We start from the raw sequence: 14,365 nt of genomic DNA, 5'->3' as shown, positions 1-14,365 counted from the left end.
AACAAACAAAACAAGAATTGAATCATTTATCGATTTTGGATCCGAAAAATATCAAACAAAAATATGGACAAAATGAAACTTAAAAAAAATCTACTAACCGGATCGAAACGACGAACAATGACTGACCAACGACGAACTCGTATGGACTGTTTTGACAACCCCAACCAAACTCGAACAAACGACGACGAAGACGAATTTAAGAAGCAACTGAAGCAGTGATGAAGCAGTAGCAGCAGGCGACGAGGTTTGGTTTAGACTCAGCTGCTCGACGATGCACAGTAGGGTCGTTTGGTTGTTTGGACGACGCAGAGGCAGAAGATGGAGCAGCACTAGGGTGTGTTTGGTTTGTTTGGACGAAGCGAAGAAGAAGCAGTAGCAGACGGGGATGGAGAAGGTCGACGCAAAGGCAGCAGCAGCGGCGAGGAGGCAGCAACGTGGTTGTCCATGGCGACGAGGGAGCTTTGAATCAGCTGCTCGACGGGCAGCAGTAGTAGAAGAAGAATCAAACGATGCAGCAGTGGCGGAGAAGGCAGCAGCGAACACAGCAATGGCGGAGCAGGCAGCAGTCCGGGTTGTTTGGACGTAGCAGAAGCGACAATGGAGGAATCGAACATGAAGCTCGACGAAGAAGGCAGCCATGGGAGCTCGGGCTCGACGACGAAGACGAAGAGGATGAAGAACGCAGCAGCAGCAGCGTCGGAGAAGAAGAAGCAACGATCAACGTGAACTTGAAGAAGAAGAAACCCTCGCGATCTTTGAAGAAGAAGAAGAAGAAGAAACACGGGCAGCGAGTGTGTGTGTGTCACGTTGCTGTGGTTGTGTGTGTGTGTATATGTGAAGGAGAAGAGGCGGGGGAAGGGCAGCCATTGATGGGTTTGTTTGGAGCTTTTTTGGAGAAGAAGATAGAGAGGGGCGGCGGGTAGGTAGTGTTTTTTTTAGGGTTTTGTTTTGTTTTGTTTTTGGTAAAAAATTGAAAAATGAAAAATGAAGAGGGGGAGTTGGGTTGTTGGTACTGGACTGGGTCAACCCGGTTTGGAATGGACCGGGTCATAGGGGAAGGTTTGGTATATTTGTGCTTGTGGTTCAATATTGAAGAAGATGCCCAATTTCGATTTTCTTTATTTTTTGCTCTCTTTTCTTCTTTTATTTTTCTAAAACTAAATTCTAAAAATCCTTAAACTATCATATAGAACTAAATTAATTTATAAAAACGCAAATTAACTCCCAATAACAATTAACACACAATTAAGTAATAATTAAGCATGAAATTGTACAATTGGACATTAAATGCTAAAAATGCAAAAGATGCCTATTTTTGTAATTTTCAATTTTTGTAAAACAAACTTAATTACTAACAATTGTAGAATTAAATCCTAATGCAAAATGCGACATATTTTTGTATTTTTTATTAATTTAACAAATAAACGTGCATGGACAAACATGCAAATAATTACACAAAAATACCACAAAAATTCAAAAAATTGCACACCAAGGAAAAATTATTTTATTTTGAATTTTTTGGGAGTAATTCTCATATAGGGAAAAAATCACGTGCTTACAAGTAATACCCGATTTGAGACAACATTGCTTGCACAAATTGAACACCCAATTGGGCTTGAGAAAGCCAATTAGGACAAAGTCATTCAAACTACCGAGAGGTATAGAGTGAGTAGCTTCATGCATTGGCTATATCACAATCCCAACTATAACATTATTGCTCTAAGTTTGAGATCATGTTATACTCACCTAGGAGTAGGTCACTTCCCTAGTGCCTCTTTACCCATTTAGAAAACCCTACAAAAATATCTACTAGCTTAATTTCGTGCATCATCAGTATAAAATTAGCAATAGAAAACAAACAAAAGAATGATTGGAAGTGTAATCAAGAGAACTACACTTTGCAAGATTAGATAGGAATCCAACTCCAAATATATCTAGCTCCCTGTGGATTCGATCCCGACCTTCTCGGGTAAAAGCTGCATCGACCGCTCTTGCCACTCTATAGTGGTGTAGGGTTGGACCCGATCACTTTTTGGTGCCGTTGTCGGGGAGCTAAACAGTTTTGGCTATCTATCTGACTAGTTTTGTTAGATGGATGGTTAAGATGAAAGAAATGAATCTGAATAAGTGGATTATGCTCTTGTGCGTCGTCGTCGTCGGATTCGTGACACCTTGGGTGATGAATGAGAAGAAATATTGTTTTATTGGTAGGAATAGTTTAATTATTCTAAATTTCCTTTGTTGGAAGTGTCTTAGATCATGTAATGTTTAGTAATGTGATATTTATAAAGTTACGAGATGCGAGTTTAAGTCCATTACGCAACTAAATAGCTAGTTTATTAGTGGACCTAGTATTTATTACGCTACCAAGTATCTAGTTTATTACTAAACACATTATCTATTATGCAATCACTAGCTTGTTGTAATACAAAAAGGAAGTGCATCAAAATAAAGATTACAACAACAGTTAATCGACAAAAATAGTTTCATTACATAAAGATAGATCTATATATCCCAAATTACAACTAGTTCACCAAAAAAATTGTCTCATGACCAATTCAAATACAGGAATTAATGGAACATCCTAGTCATCTTCACCTGCTCCATCTGTTTCACTTTCTAACTCATCTTCAGCTTGTTCATCATCATCTTAGCAACTGATTTCTTCTTCATGTTACCTATATGTAAATTTTCAATATCACATCATTTGAATCTTACGATCCGAATAAGAAAAATAAGCCCCAATTCCAGCAAACAGATATGACCAGATGACAATCGACTACAAATTTATTTATAAATATTAGGTCGCCAGACTGATAAAAATTTAAAATACAAATCCCAAAGCTAGTCGACAAGAAAATATGATCACACATGCCATATAAGATATGGTTATACACAACTAAATCGAAATTACAAATGCAAATATACGAATCCCTCTACAAACTCCAAATCACAGTTGTAAGAAACGAAAAAAAAAATAAGAATTTAGGATTTACCCAAAATTGAAAATTTCTGAGGAAATATACAGTACTTGTTGGGTCTATATAGACGATTTAATATAAAATCAAAGTTTGACTCTTGTCGAAGGCCGTTGGAAACCACCATGGTCGAGTGGGTGTGAGAGAAGAGAGAAAAGAAAGAGAAATGGCAGAAAAATGAAGGAAATAAAGGTTTTCAAAGGTTAATAACTGACCCATAAGTTTTTAAAATATTAAAAAGGCTCCAACCCCTTAATCCACTCATTTAGTCATTTTTCAAACCAAAAAAATTTGAGGGAAAAAAATATCACATGACCCATTCAAGTTTTTTGAAGGTCTTTATGACAATTCTTCTCTAGATACTTCCTATTTAAAAGGCAAATGCAAAATGTTGTTATATCTTTGTATCATGTTCAGTAACTAACTTGAAGAAGCAATAGGAAGAATAAGATATGTGCCAAAATGAAAGAGAAGAAAGTTTTTTATTTGTTATTTTTTATTTCGCACCTGATTGCTCAATACCTACATGTAGAGTCCCGACTAATTCGAATTCGCGCCACATAAGATCCACTAACAAAATTATGTTTTCGATCTCAATTTTTGTCCTTTTTTCTTTAGCTACACTTTATCCAACAAAACCCTGTATAACAATGGATAATATACTCCTAGTGGCGCTTCTTCAAAAACCAGATCACCACCATCTTTAAAGTAAGTTGATTATCATGCACAACTTGTCTAAGCTTTTCCGAAAATGAAGATATATATTAACGAATAAAACAATAAATTAACAGACAAGTTCATGAAAAACAGCAGTATGGCCAGGTGAATGTGGTGGGGTTTACATTGAGTGTGCTTTCCATTTTTGCCATTATATCGTAAAATCCTTCTTCAAGAAGTAATTAATATACAGTTCTTCTCTATTATACTATAACGAGTTAATTTACTCGCGCTTAGCGCGATTGTAACAAACATTTAAATTTATGAAATATATCATTTTGATAATAAAGTGGAGATAGAACATATAAGTTTTAAGTAAAATGATAAATAAAAAATCGAGGTTTAATTATCTTCTATATTATAGACTTGGTAAAAGATATCTATAGTTGAACTAATTGAAACATACACTTGAAATGGAAACAACCACTTGAAAGACAACTAAAATTTTGACTTTGAGAATTAATTAAGTCACTATCATACCATGATCATTTGAGGAAGTATACACTGAACAATCAAGTATAACACAAATGAAATCTTAGTGCTTGTTGTATAAATCTCTCAACATCTCTCTAATAAAAGTGACAAAAGGAGGTGATGCCCTTGCAACGAATATAAGAGCGACAAATTTTTTCCTCTTGCCCGATGAGTTGAACGTTTATCACAAATAGAAATCATAAAAATTACATATTCTTTTTGAGAGTGTTAATTAAAGAATGATATACTAAATTGATTTTTTTTTAAAAAGGATGGTACACCTTTGTTTGGATCATGGGATGATTATAATCTTTTCACAACACCTTCCTCACTTCAGTACTAATTCGAGTTTGTTTCAATTGCAATATATATGAATTTTCTTTTAACAAAAGTTACAAGACTTCATCGTTTTCTTGTTAGACTTTTTATAAATTCTTTATAGTCTGCAGGATTATTCCCCTTTTGGCCATGTCTCACATTAGCAACTGTTATTGTTGCTTTGGAGGGTTATTATTTGAATGTTCAGTTGTAACCCTGCATAAAAATAATAGTTGTATCATTAGTAAGTTGCAGTAGCATCATACATGCAAGACTGCAATATGGATATGCTTTATATCCATCTCGAAATATCAAGCAGAAAACCAAGAGATCTTCTATACATCAATATTGAGTGCAGATCATTCAACTCCAAAATTAATAGGATAGAAAAAAATTAGCAGGAAGGAGTTCTCAATCAGCATATCCAATTTAGGAAAAACCTTATCAGAATATTAAAGGTGTACCTTTTGTACTTGAATAAACTTATCAAGTACTGTACAAATTGGATAAAAAATTAAAGCAAGCAAAGGAATCATGAAGCTAAAAGATATCATACTCGGGTTTTTTTCCCTTGAAATCCTCTAAACTTTTAGGTTCAACTCATTTTTAACATGGAACTAATATAAGTCTTATATATAAAATGGAGCTACTAATAATTTTTCTCACTCGCTATGAACAGAGCACAAGTTCGACAGAGGTCTAAAAGTATGCCAAGTAAATTAACATAAAACCTATGAGATGTATGATTAGAGAGAAAGCTTCCATTCCATTAAATAGATGACTAAATGTAGACATATTAACAATGTCACTACTACTGCCAAAATAAACTCGAAACACCTTGAACAAAGTGAGGAAACAAACATAGATTAGAACAAAATTATGTCCAGAGGAAATCCAAAAGAGATAAATAAATAAATAAATAAATAAAAATGGTTGGTTATTTGATGATGGTGACATAGCTTGAGAAATAGGCTGAAAAATATATTTTGCTACGTGTCTACAAAAGCTTTTATACTGCTTCTGCAGATCATAAGAAACTAATTCCTTCTCCCACTCTAAGTATTTGATCTATTATCTTTGAAACCCGATTTGGATCCTTTCTCACCCACCCTTCTCCCCTCCCCGCCACTTCGTCTCTTTCTTTTAATTTTTTCTTTATTCATCCAATTTCTCTATAATTAGTCACTACTTGAATTTTTGCCTTAAGAAAGAAAGGGAAAGAGGACTATAATTCTTAACTGGTGGTGCTTTCAATTTTTTCAACAATTATATATAGTATTCTGATTATCTTAGTTTTTCTTTTTTTCAGTCTGTCTCTTGCAAATAACACTGTCAAGAAAATATTGGAAAGCCAAATGGGAAGGAAGAAGAAGATATAAAAGTTTCACTTGAATCTATACGGTTGGACTCATACTGTGCCAAAAGCTAATTCCACTTTCAAGATAAACACTGTGAAATCAAATAGAACGGGAAAAGGCAATGCTTAAAGTTTTTCACCGGAGTCCACATGCTTGGACTCTTTACTCTGCCAAAACCTGATATAAAAAGTAAAAAAAAAATATTAATACAGAGACACATGAAATAAACACCAATCAAGTATGAAAAAGTTGTACCAATCTGAATAGCATAATAATGATCGTGTCAAATTCAAATACGCATAAACCATATTCCTATAAAGTAACACAACTTGAACTATAAATACAAAGAATAAATAATCAAAGAGAAAAAGCAAATATTAGAGTGACACCAGACCAAGGAAAGTTCGAAAAATGCAGAATCATACCAAAGATGGAAGCTAGAATATTGTTCTTTTTCAAAACATAAACTCATAATTAGAATACCTAAAAAGCAAGAAACTCTGTAAAGATATCTTAGGAAAAATTCATTCACAACTATGTAATGATTGACAGGTATAAATATTTTAATGCTAACAAAGAAATGCAAGAAGCAGCAAAAAATATATACCAACCAACAGAGAAAACAAAAAGCTATTACCAAGTGCCCTTTACCAGACTCTCATGCCCCTTTGATCATGTTGAGAAGTGATGAAAAACTGAAACTTCTAAAATCCCTATTTATTACAACCAGAACCTCAAAAGTCAAGCAATAGACTAGAACTACAAAAGAACACATTTAAAACTAATCAAAATAATGGGAAATAAAAACGAATAAATATGAAAGTAATTATGTTATGAATGAGTTTAAGGGGAGGAAAGAACATACGTATATTACTTATTTAGATTGGATACAACTATTTAGAGAAGTCATATCAAATTAATTTTTCTTCTTTTAAATAATAAATTAATACATCCTAAAAATATAACAAAGGCAAATATTTGAGAATAAAATAAATAGAGATTCTGGCTTAGAAGAGGTGTCACGTCACCTCTTATATATATATATATATATATATATATATATATATATATATATATATATATATATATATATATATATATATATATAAGAGGTGACTTGGACCTCAAAAGTTGGAAAATAAGCACATAATGTATTTTCGTTTGAAGAGCACATAAATTTGTATATACAACCAACATATAAACCGTAAGAAAAAGTTATCAAATTTGGCGAGTAAAGTGTCAAGCTTTTCAATCACAATTGTCAAAATTCAGCCACGAAAAAAGTTAAAACACTTATTTTGGGTTTCCTAATTGACTAATACGTATGATTAGCTACATGATACTAATATAATCCAAACCAAAAAAAATTATATCAACTTTTATGGAATTAACCAAATGAAGGGAAAACTCAAAGAAAAGAGCAGGGCATCAGTCTACCTTGTTGCTTTCGTTGTAAAACTTTGACACAAATCAATACCATTTCTCATTTACCACTAAAGAAAATAAAAGAACATGGGCAAAAGAATCAGCAAATTAATGTGTTTGTCTATTTTTTAACAATAAAATATTTATCATTAAGATAGCTAATATTGGTCTAGAAACTTATCAAATTCGTAAGTTTATGTTAGTGTCTCAGTGAAAACATTCGGATAGTAGGCACAGTAATTAAGTAGAAGTAGATCTTGATATAAAAAGTAACTTAGAAGAGAAAGGGAGAAGGAAGACATTACCAACAAATGATAATAGTGGTTGATCTTTTCCTAGAATAGGACGAGTCTCTCTCACTTTATGGTCGAATCAGCAAGAAAGTGAAGCCAAGTTACCAAAATTTTGAACCTTTGGAGAGGACATATACCGGAAACACAATCCAATATGAAGAGAGCAGAAAGTAAAAGAATATAAGATTTGAAAGAGACATTTCGGGTCAGAAATTTTAGAAGAAATTAACTTCTTGTATTTGATAGATTTTAAAAAAACAAAAAAGCTACCAGGTTTTTTTTTTCTTCTTCTTCTTAATTTACCAACTTAAATGGGAACTTTTGAATTCCGATTCAGATGACCGGTGCTGCAATTCTGACAGTGAGGTAGATGGATTTCCAGAGATTGGAGTCAAAAGAAAAGGGTCGTTAGAACTTAGAAGAAAGAAATATATGAAACAAAACAGAAACAACCTTTTTTTCTTCATAGTAGAGAGAAGAGGATCAGCGTTTTGAATTATCGTAGGGAAGAAGAAAGACCTTGTTAAAAATTATAGGGTTACGACTGGCGGTGAAAAGAAGAAACGTTTGGGTTTTTCTAATAAATTAACCGTGGTTTTTGTCTTAGGTAAATGAGAATAAATTAAAGAAAACTCTAAAAAATTGTGAAAAAAGACAAAGACAATCCCTATGGGTCAATGGCCCTCAATTATATATGTATAGATTTAAGTATTTTGGAAGTGGAACCATATAATTCAATATAATATAATAAAGGAGAAAGTTTCCTTTATTCTTTCCTTTGGGCATTAAACATGCACTTTCCATTGGGCGTGTTGGGTAAGATAAAGGATCAGAAAAGGCAACAATGCGTGCAAAGTGCTTAAGGAATGACTCATTTTAATATTAAGCCAAACAACATCATAATCAACTTGTGATATGGAATTGGTATTATACACTCACCAATTCAATCAAAATGTTTCTCCATCAGAAACCACCAAACAAGCTCCAGCTAACCTTTACATGGGATGTCCTTCTCTTTTTATATTTTTATATGATATGGTGTTCGGGTCAGTTTTCGCACACGATTATGCAGATGAAAAAAAGTTGTTTACATCCTCTGTTTTAATTTATGTGATGATATTTGATTGGACACGAAGTCTAAAAGAGATAGAAAGACTATTGAAATTTGTAGTCTAAAATAAAGCATAAAACTTTTTGCTTATATATCATCACATTAAGAGTAAAATGATTTTGAAGTTAAATTGTATTTAAATTTAAAAAATAATTATTCTTTTTAGGACGGATTAAAACAAAATAAGTTCATACAAATTTAAATTAATACAGCATTTTTTGTATGCTAGTATGTACACGTGCAGAGAGGAGAGGGAGCAGCTTGATATAATCGCAGACGTAAGACAAACGAGAATACAGTAAACAAATCAGTACAGTAAACTTGTAAATCTTGTGGTGTTAGACTTTCCGAACAATGACAAAACTGGCGTTCAATAATTTCAATGATAGGAAATGGCTCTTCTTTGTCTTGTAGCTGGAACACTCTGTCTTTTCTAATGTTTAAGCTTTTAATCCAAAATAAAAAATAAAAAATATCATAACATAATTTGTCAAAACATCGTGGTACATGTACCCGGTTGGTGGCGATTATGTCTTGTGGATCCTTTGGAGCTTCAACTGTCACCAGATTTTCTGAAATTGAGACTAAACGTCATTCTCTAAATTTTCAACTAAATGGCTGCCCGGTTCACTAAGCTTCCGCTATGTGCCGGGTTCGGGGAAGTGCCGGACCACAAGGGTCTATTCAACTATATTTTACAAATTTTTCGGTCATTTCACAATGTAGCACCTTAATCCATTCATCCCCTTGTTAAATGACAATAGTGAATCTTGAGTATGATATTGGAAGCTAATCTTCAGGATCCAGAAACTTGTCTCTGATTCTTGAGGTTAAAAGTTATGACCATTTTCCGAATAACTCAACACCATCTTCATAATTCTTGCCAATTGATATAAGCTTCACTAAATTTTCTTGCTATGATTGTACATAGGGAATTAAGACATATTCCCTGAAAGCAATTTTCTCACAACAAGTCAATCTGTTATATCAGCGCCATATCGATCATTTGGAACTCACTCACAGGTCCTGCCTCGAGTGAATCGATTGTTCATTTTACCTTCCAATTTCTTCAAGTTTGCTAACGACCTGCTTTATAGTAGGCCTAAGAGCAGGTGAAGGAGAACAACAAGCCATTGCAAGCTGAAGGAATTCATAAATATGATCTTCACTAACCGCCCTTTGCCCTTCATTTTGGCTAAGTAGAATCTTCGGATGATAAAAGTCGATAACCCTATGATCAAGAATTGCACTTTGAACAGCATTAGGCAAATAAATATCCTTATCAAGATTTGGTTTCCTGTAGAATGGTTCTTTTCCTGTTAGTAACTCTAACAAGATAATCCCAAGGCTATAAATATCAGTTTCTTCGCTAACTTCTTTCATCTTGATCAATTCAGGGGCTTTGTATCCTTGAGCTGCTGAAGCTTCAAGCATTTCTTGGCCTGCAGTTGGATTCAGGACGAGATGCAAGCCAAAATCGGACACATATGGTCTGAAGTGACGATCCAAAAGTATGTTACTCGACTTGAGGTTTCCATGGATTATGGGAATTTCTAAATCTGTGTGAAGATAGTCCAGTCCTCGAGCAATGCCAATGGAGATCCTACATATGATGTGCCATCTATGAGCCTCACCATTCCCATCTGTTACAAGTAGATGCATAATTTTCTGCTCAGTAAAACAGATGCATATTCGACAAAATAATCAATTGAAACCTAAAACATTTTGTGTACTTGAGAGTGGTTGAAGTTCATAGGCAAAAAAAGGGCAGCTCGGTGCATAAGACATCCCGCGTTCACGCAGGGTCCGGGGAAGGGCCGCACCCTAAGGGATATGACGTAAAGAGCCTAACCTAAAACAAACATTAGTGAGTGCTTCCACTATTCGAACCCGTGACCTATAGATCACATGAAGACAACAATACCGTTGTTCCAAGGCTCCCGATCTCTTAACACGACAGGAAATGAATGAAATTATAATTTTGACAAAGTGCCTACTATTAGGTTCTTAGGGAAAATGACAAGAAAACTGAGATATTAATTAAACAAGATATGTTGAAAGTATTAGACTGCACGTGTGTAGCTTTTAAATATGCAGAAGAAAACAAATTCCACCTAAAATCCAGAAAGTACTACCACTAAGCTAATTTTTCCAACACACAAAACCTGTCCAAAGGACACAACTATAGAGAAAGATTAAATCACCGCCAAAATACTTAAATAAAAAAAAATGAAAAAGTGAGGAGTAAAAGAAAAAGAAAAGGTCAAAGTTCCATTTCATTGTTAAATTAAAGAGCTATGCTCTCCAGATTCAGAAATAGTATCTTTTTTGAGAAGTCACAAAAATAGCAAGTATATTTACCATCAAAATTGAAGGGGGAGAAAGGAAACAATTAAAGAACCTCAAACTTTAAACCGCATATAGGGATCTAATAATGGAAACGCCATAAAAACAGAAAATATAGTTTAATACTCATTCCAGTTGTGAGAAAATGATTGACAGAGACCCTTTGCAAGGCACCAAATAGCAATTATTGGTAAAAAAAAAATTGTACTCCTTTGAAACCCAAGAAGAAAAAACAGAAATTAAAACGTTTATCAACCTGTGAAAATCAAGCATCTCCTGCCAGATGTTACAATCCTTAAAATGATGTATTTTCCTTTCTTTATTCTATTTCCAAGACCCAAAAAAAAACATATTCTTGAAATTTTGTTGAACACACCACATCAGAGGCAGCTTAATAGTTTTACTCTCGAAAATTCTTAGCATGATGAATTCATTATACTTATAAGGTTATAAATGCAAAATTTAATGTTTACTACTCCTTGCACACAGGCTAAAAGAAAGAAAAAGCTTTGTGGGGTGTGACTAAAAGAATTTATTAAAGAAAATTTTAAAATTAAATTATTTTCAAATATAACATCAAAAAGGTGTCACAAATACATTAATATTAATGTTTGACGTGTCGAAAATAGGGATTCAGTTGAAGCAAGATCATGAGACGAAAGCCAAATACTAAATTTTACCTCTAATCAATTGGGCTAAGGTGCCATGCCGATAAAAAGGATGAACCATCAATTTCTCTCCTCTTGGCCCTGCGTAAAATGCACACAATGGCACCAAATTAGGATGCCTTAATGACCCCAAAAGTTCCATTACAGGCACAACTTCTTTCATTGTCACAGTGCAAGCTGGTCTCAAGAATCTCAATAATGTAAGCCTATCAATACTCAGCAAAGTAGCTCTGTACAAAGTTCCATAACTTGATTTCCCAATAACTTCACCTGGAGCATCCAATATATCATACACAGTTAGATCTTCACCATCTTTAAACTTTATCAACAAATCTTTTTCAACCCCATCTCTTTCTTTAACCTCTAAGCTAGCTTCTATATCTCTAGAAACAGTTTCTCCTCCTTTTCTTCTACAACAATAGATCATGACCAACAGAATAATTATAGCAGTTACTGAACTTGGTACTATAATAAGTATGAGCATATGCTTGTGTTCCATTCTTTAATGACAAATTCTGTCACTTGGGTGTACTAAAATGGTGTAAAGATTGAATCTTTATGACATTTTAAAGGAAAAAAGGAAGATCCAAGATGTGGTAGAATGTTAAAAATGTGAAATCTTGAAAGTGTAAATGAAGGCCAAAAGTGGAATGTTATTATCATATGGGTATATTTTCATGGAAATGGAACAAGAGAAATGTAAAGTGAAATGGGGTTGCGGAGATTGTGGGGAAACTCATGGATTTTTCGGAAACAGTTGGAAAACAAAATCTAGAAAGAGTAATAATGGAAGGTGACTTTGGCGCTGCCGCAGACAGAGGAAAAGAGAGAGAGAGAGAGAAAAGGAAGAAGAAGTAAGAGAGAGGGAGTTGGCAAGAGAAAGAGTGAACAGATGGAACCATGTGCCTGTTTTATGGAATTGATTTCTTGATCTGATGTTTATGCTGTATCTTTTTACTTATTAATTGTCCCCCGTATTAATGTCAGACCTAATAGTAGTAGTACTATTTATGAAGAAGTAAAGAACTTTGATAAAATACTACACTTAGGGGTCTTTTGGTAGGGTATATTGATAATTCTCGGATTAATAATGACGTTTGAGATTATTTTTTATCGTTTGTTTGATTTGGTATATTAAAAATAATATGCATTGTATTATTTTTAAAAAAAAAATTATTTATTTACAAAAATGTCATCCACATTTGTTGGAAAAGGTTTTGAAATGACAACTCTATCTTCGTACATGCTTATTCATGTATTAAAAATCATGGTATTGCTAATGTCATGGTTTGCTATGTATAAGAATAATATTGAATAGAGTGTATAGCTAATATTGTACTAGTTATACATAGGTTAAAAAACAGTGCCAAACAAAGAATTAATAATATAAAGCTAATAGCCTAATACATGTATATTTTACCTAATATATCCTACCAAACTACCCATTAATCTATGTCATTTTCATACTTCTTACTCAACCTCTCTTTGAGAAGGGAAAAGGATATAGAAGGGATAATATTTTAAACGTTATTCTCTTGAAAGTCCGAGAGCACTTGTTGGTGGTGGCATAAAGGCCCACAAATTGGAATCACACTCCTACAAACGAAAGAGGACTCCACGAAGTATCCTTTGCCTCTTTAGACCATTTTCTTGAGAATGACAAATCCCAACCTATAAGATACGATCACTACTCAATAATTTTCCTTTTTTAGGTTTAATCATCTGCTATCTTGAACTCATCAATTTGAGCTTAGTGTTCATTTTAAAGGGAAACGTTGCCTACTAGAATTTTCTTTTTAATTTTAGAATTGAAATTAAAATCTTTATTTAAGAAATCGATGATACTATACAATAACTAAAGGAAAAGAAACAAACGCATACAGACGAAAAAGAAGACGATGACGTGCAGGAGGAAGAAGCTGTAGCAAAGAAAAAAGTGATACAAATCATAGAAGTATAATGGAAAATAAAGGGGAGTAGAAAATGGTCCAATCTATATGGATCCAGGAAGAACGTAGTGACATTACTGTTTGTCTCTTGTGTCCAAGCCCTTGGAAAGTGGGGAAAAAACGTCAGTATAAAAATGCCATTACAACGAGACAAAGAAACAAGGTGGCATGCTTTCCTATTGCTTTATTTCACTTTTGTACTTCGTATTGATCTTTGAATTTTGACCAATGTTTTTAGTGCTACAACAATTTCTATGCATTTTTCCCTTCTTTTTTATTTCGTGAAATAAAACCATGATTAATCATGAATCACTCCCTCCGATTCATTATAAGTGACTTTGTTGTTATTTTATTTGGTCCAAAATAAGTGTTTTTTTACATAATCAAAAAGAGATTAATTTTATTTTTTTAAAATTTGCCCTTATTTACATATCTCAATGTGTTAAAGTTAAAAATATGCAAATGTAATGAAGTCAAACTACCTTTTTTTTTCCACTAGAAGTGTATTTTCTTAAGGAGTGTGCCAAAGACCAAAAAATCACTTATTATGGACTGGGACGAGTAATAATCTTTATGCGGGTTGCTAATCTACCACAACCTTTCCCCTTCATTCGGGTTGGGCCCGACAATATGAGTTAGCTCATATGGGCGGAGTTTAAAAAAAGAGGAATTTTTATAAACCACTATAGTTTAGAGCTTAATAACTAAAATTTCCGTGATTACCATTC

At 33.5% G+C, this 14,365-nt stretch overlaps 1 protein-coding gene across 1 annotated transcript; it reads right to left on the bottom strand.

Moving 5' to 3' along the window:
* Nucleotides 1-8,919: 8,919 nt before the first annotated feature.
* LOC107760484 (putative kinase-like protein TMKL1) lies at nucleotides 8,920-12,631 on the bottom strand. The gene is made up of 2 exons (XM_016578539.2): nucleotides 11,701-12,631; nucleotides 8,920-10,317 (listed from the first exon to the last, which is right to left on the bottom strand). Exons 1-2 carry the CDS (start codon nucleotides 12,185-12,187, stop codon nucleotides 9,728-9,730), a joined length of 1,077 nt encoding a protein of 358 aa, XP_016434025.1. The 5' UTR covers nucleotides 12,188-12,631; the 3' UTR covers nucleotides 8,920-9,727.
* Between the last annotated feature and the right edge of the window lie 1,734 nt (nucleotides 12,632-14,365).

This window comes from Nicotiana tabacum, chromosome 6 (assembly GCF_000715075.1).
Source record: "Nicotiana tabacum cultivar K326 chromosome 6, ASM71507v2, whole genome shotgun sequence".
NCBI classification, from domain to species: Eukaryota; Viridiplantae; Streptophyta; class Magnoliopsida; order Solanales; family Solanaceae; genus Nicotiana; species Nicotiana tabacum.
Note: the sequence above shows the minus strand (reverse complement) of the source record. Positions and strands in the feature narration are given on the sequence as shown.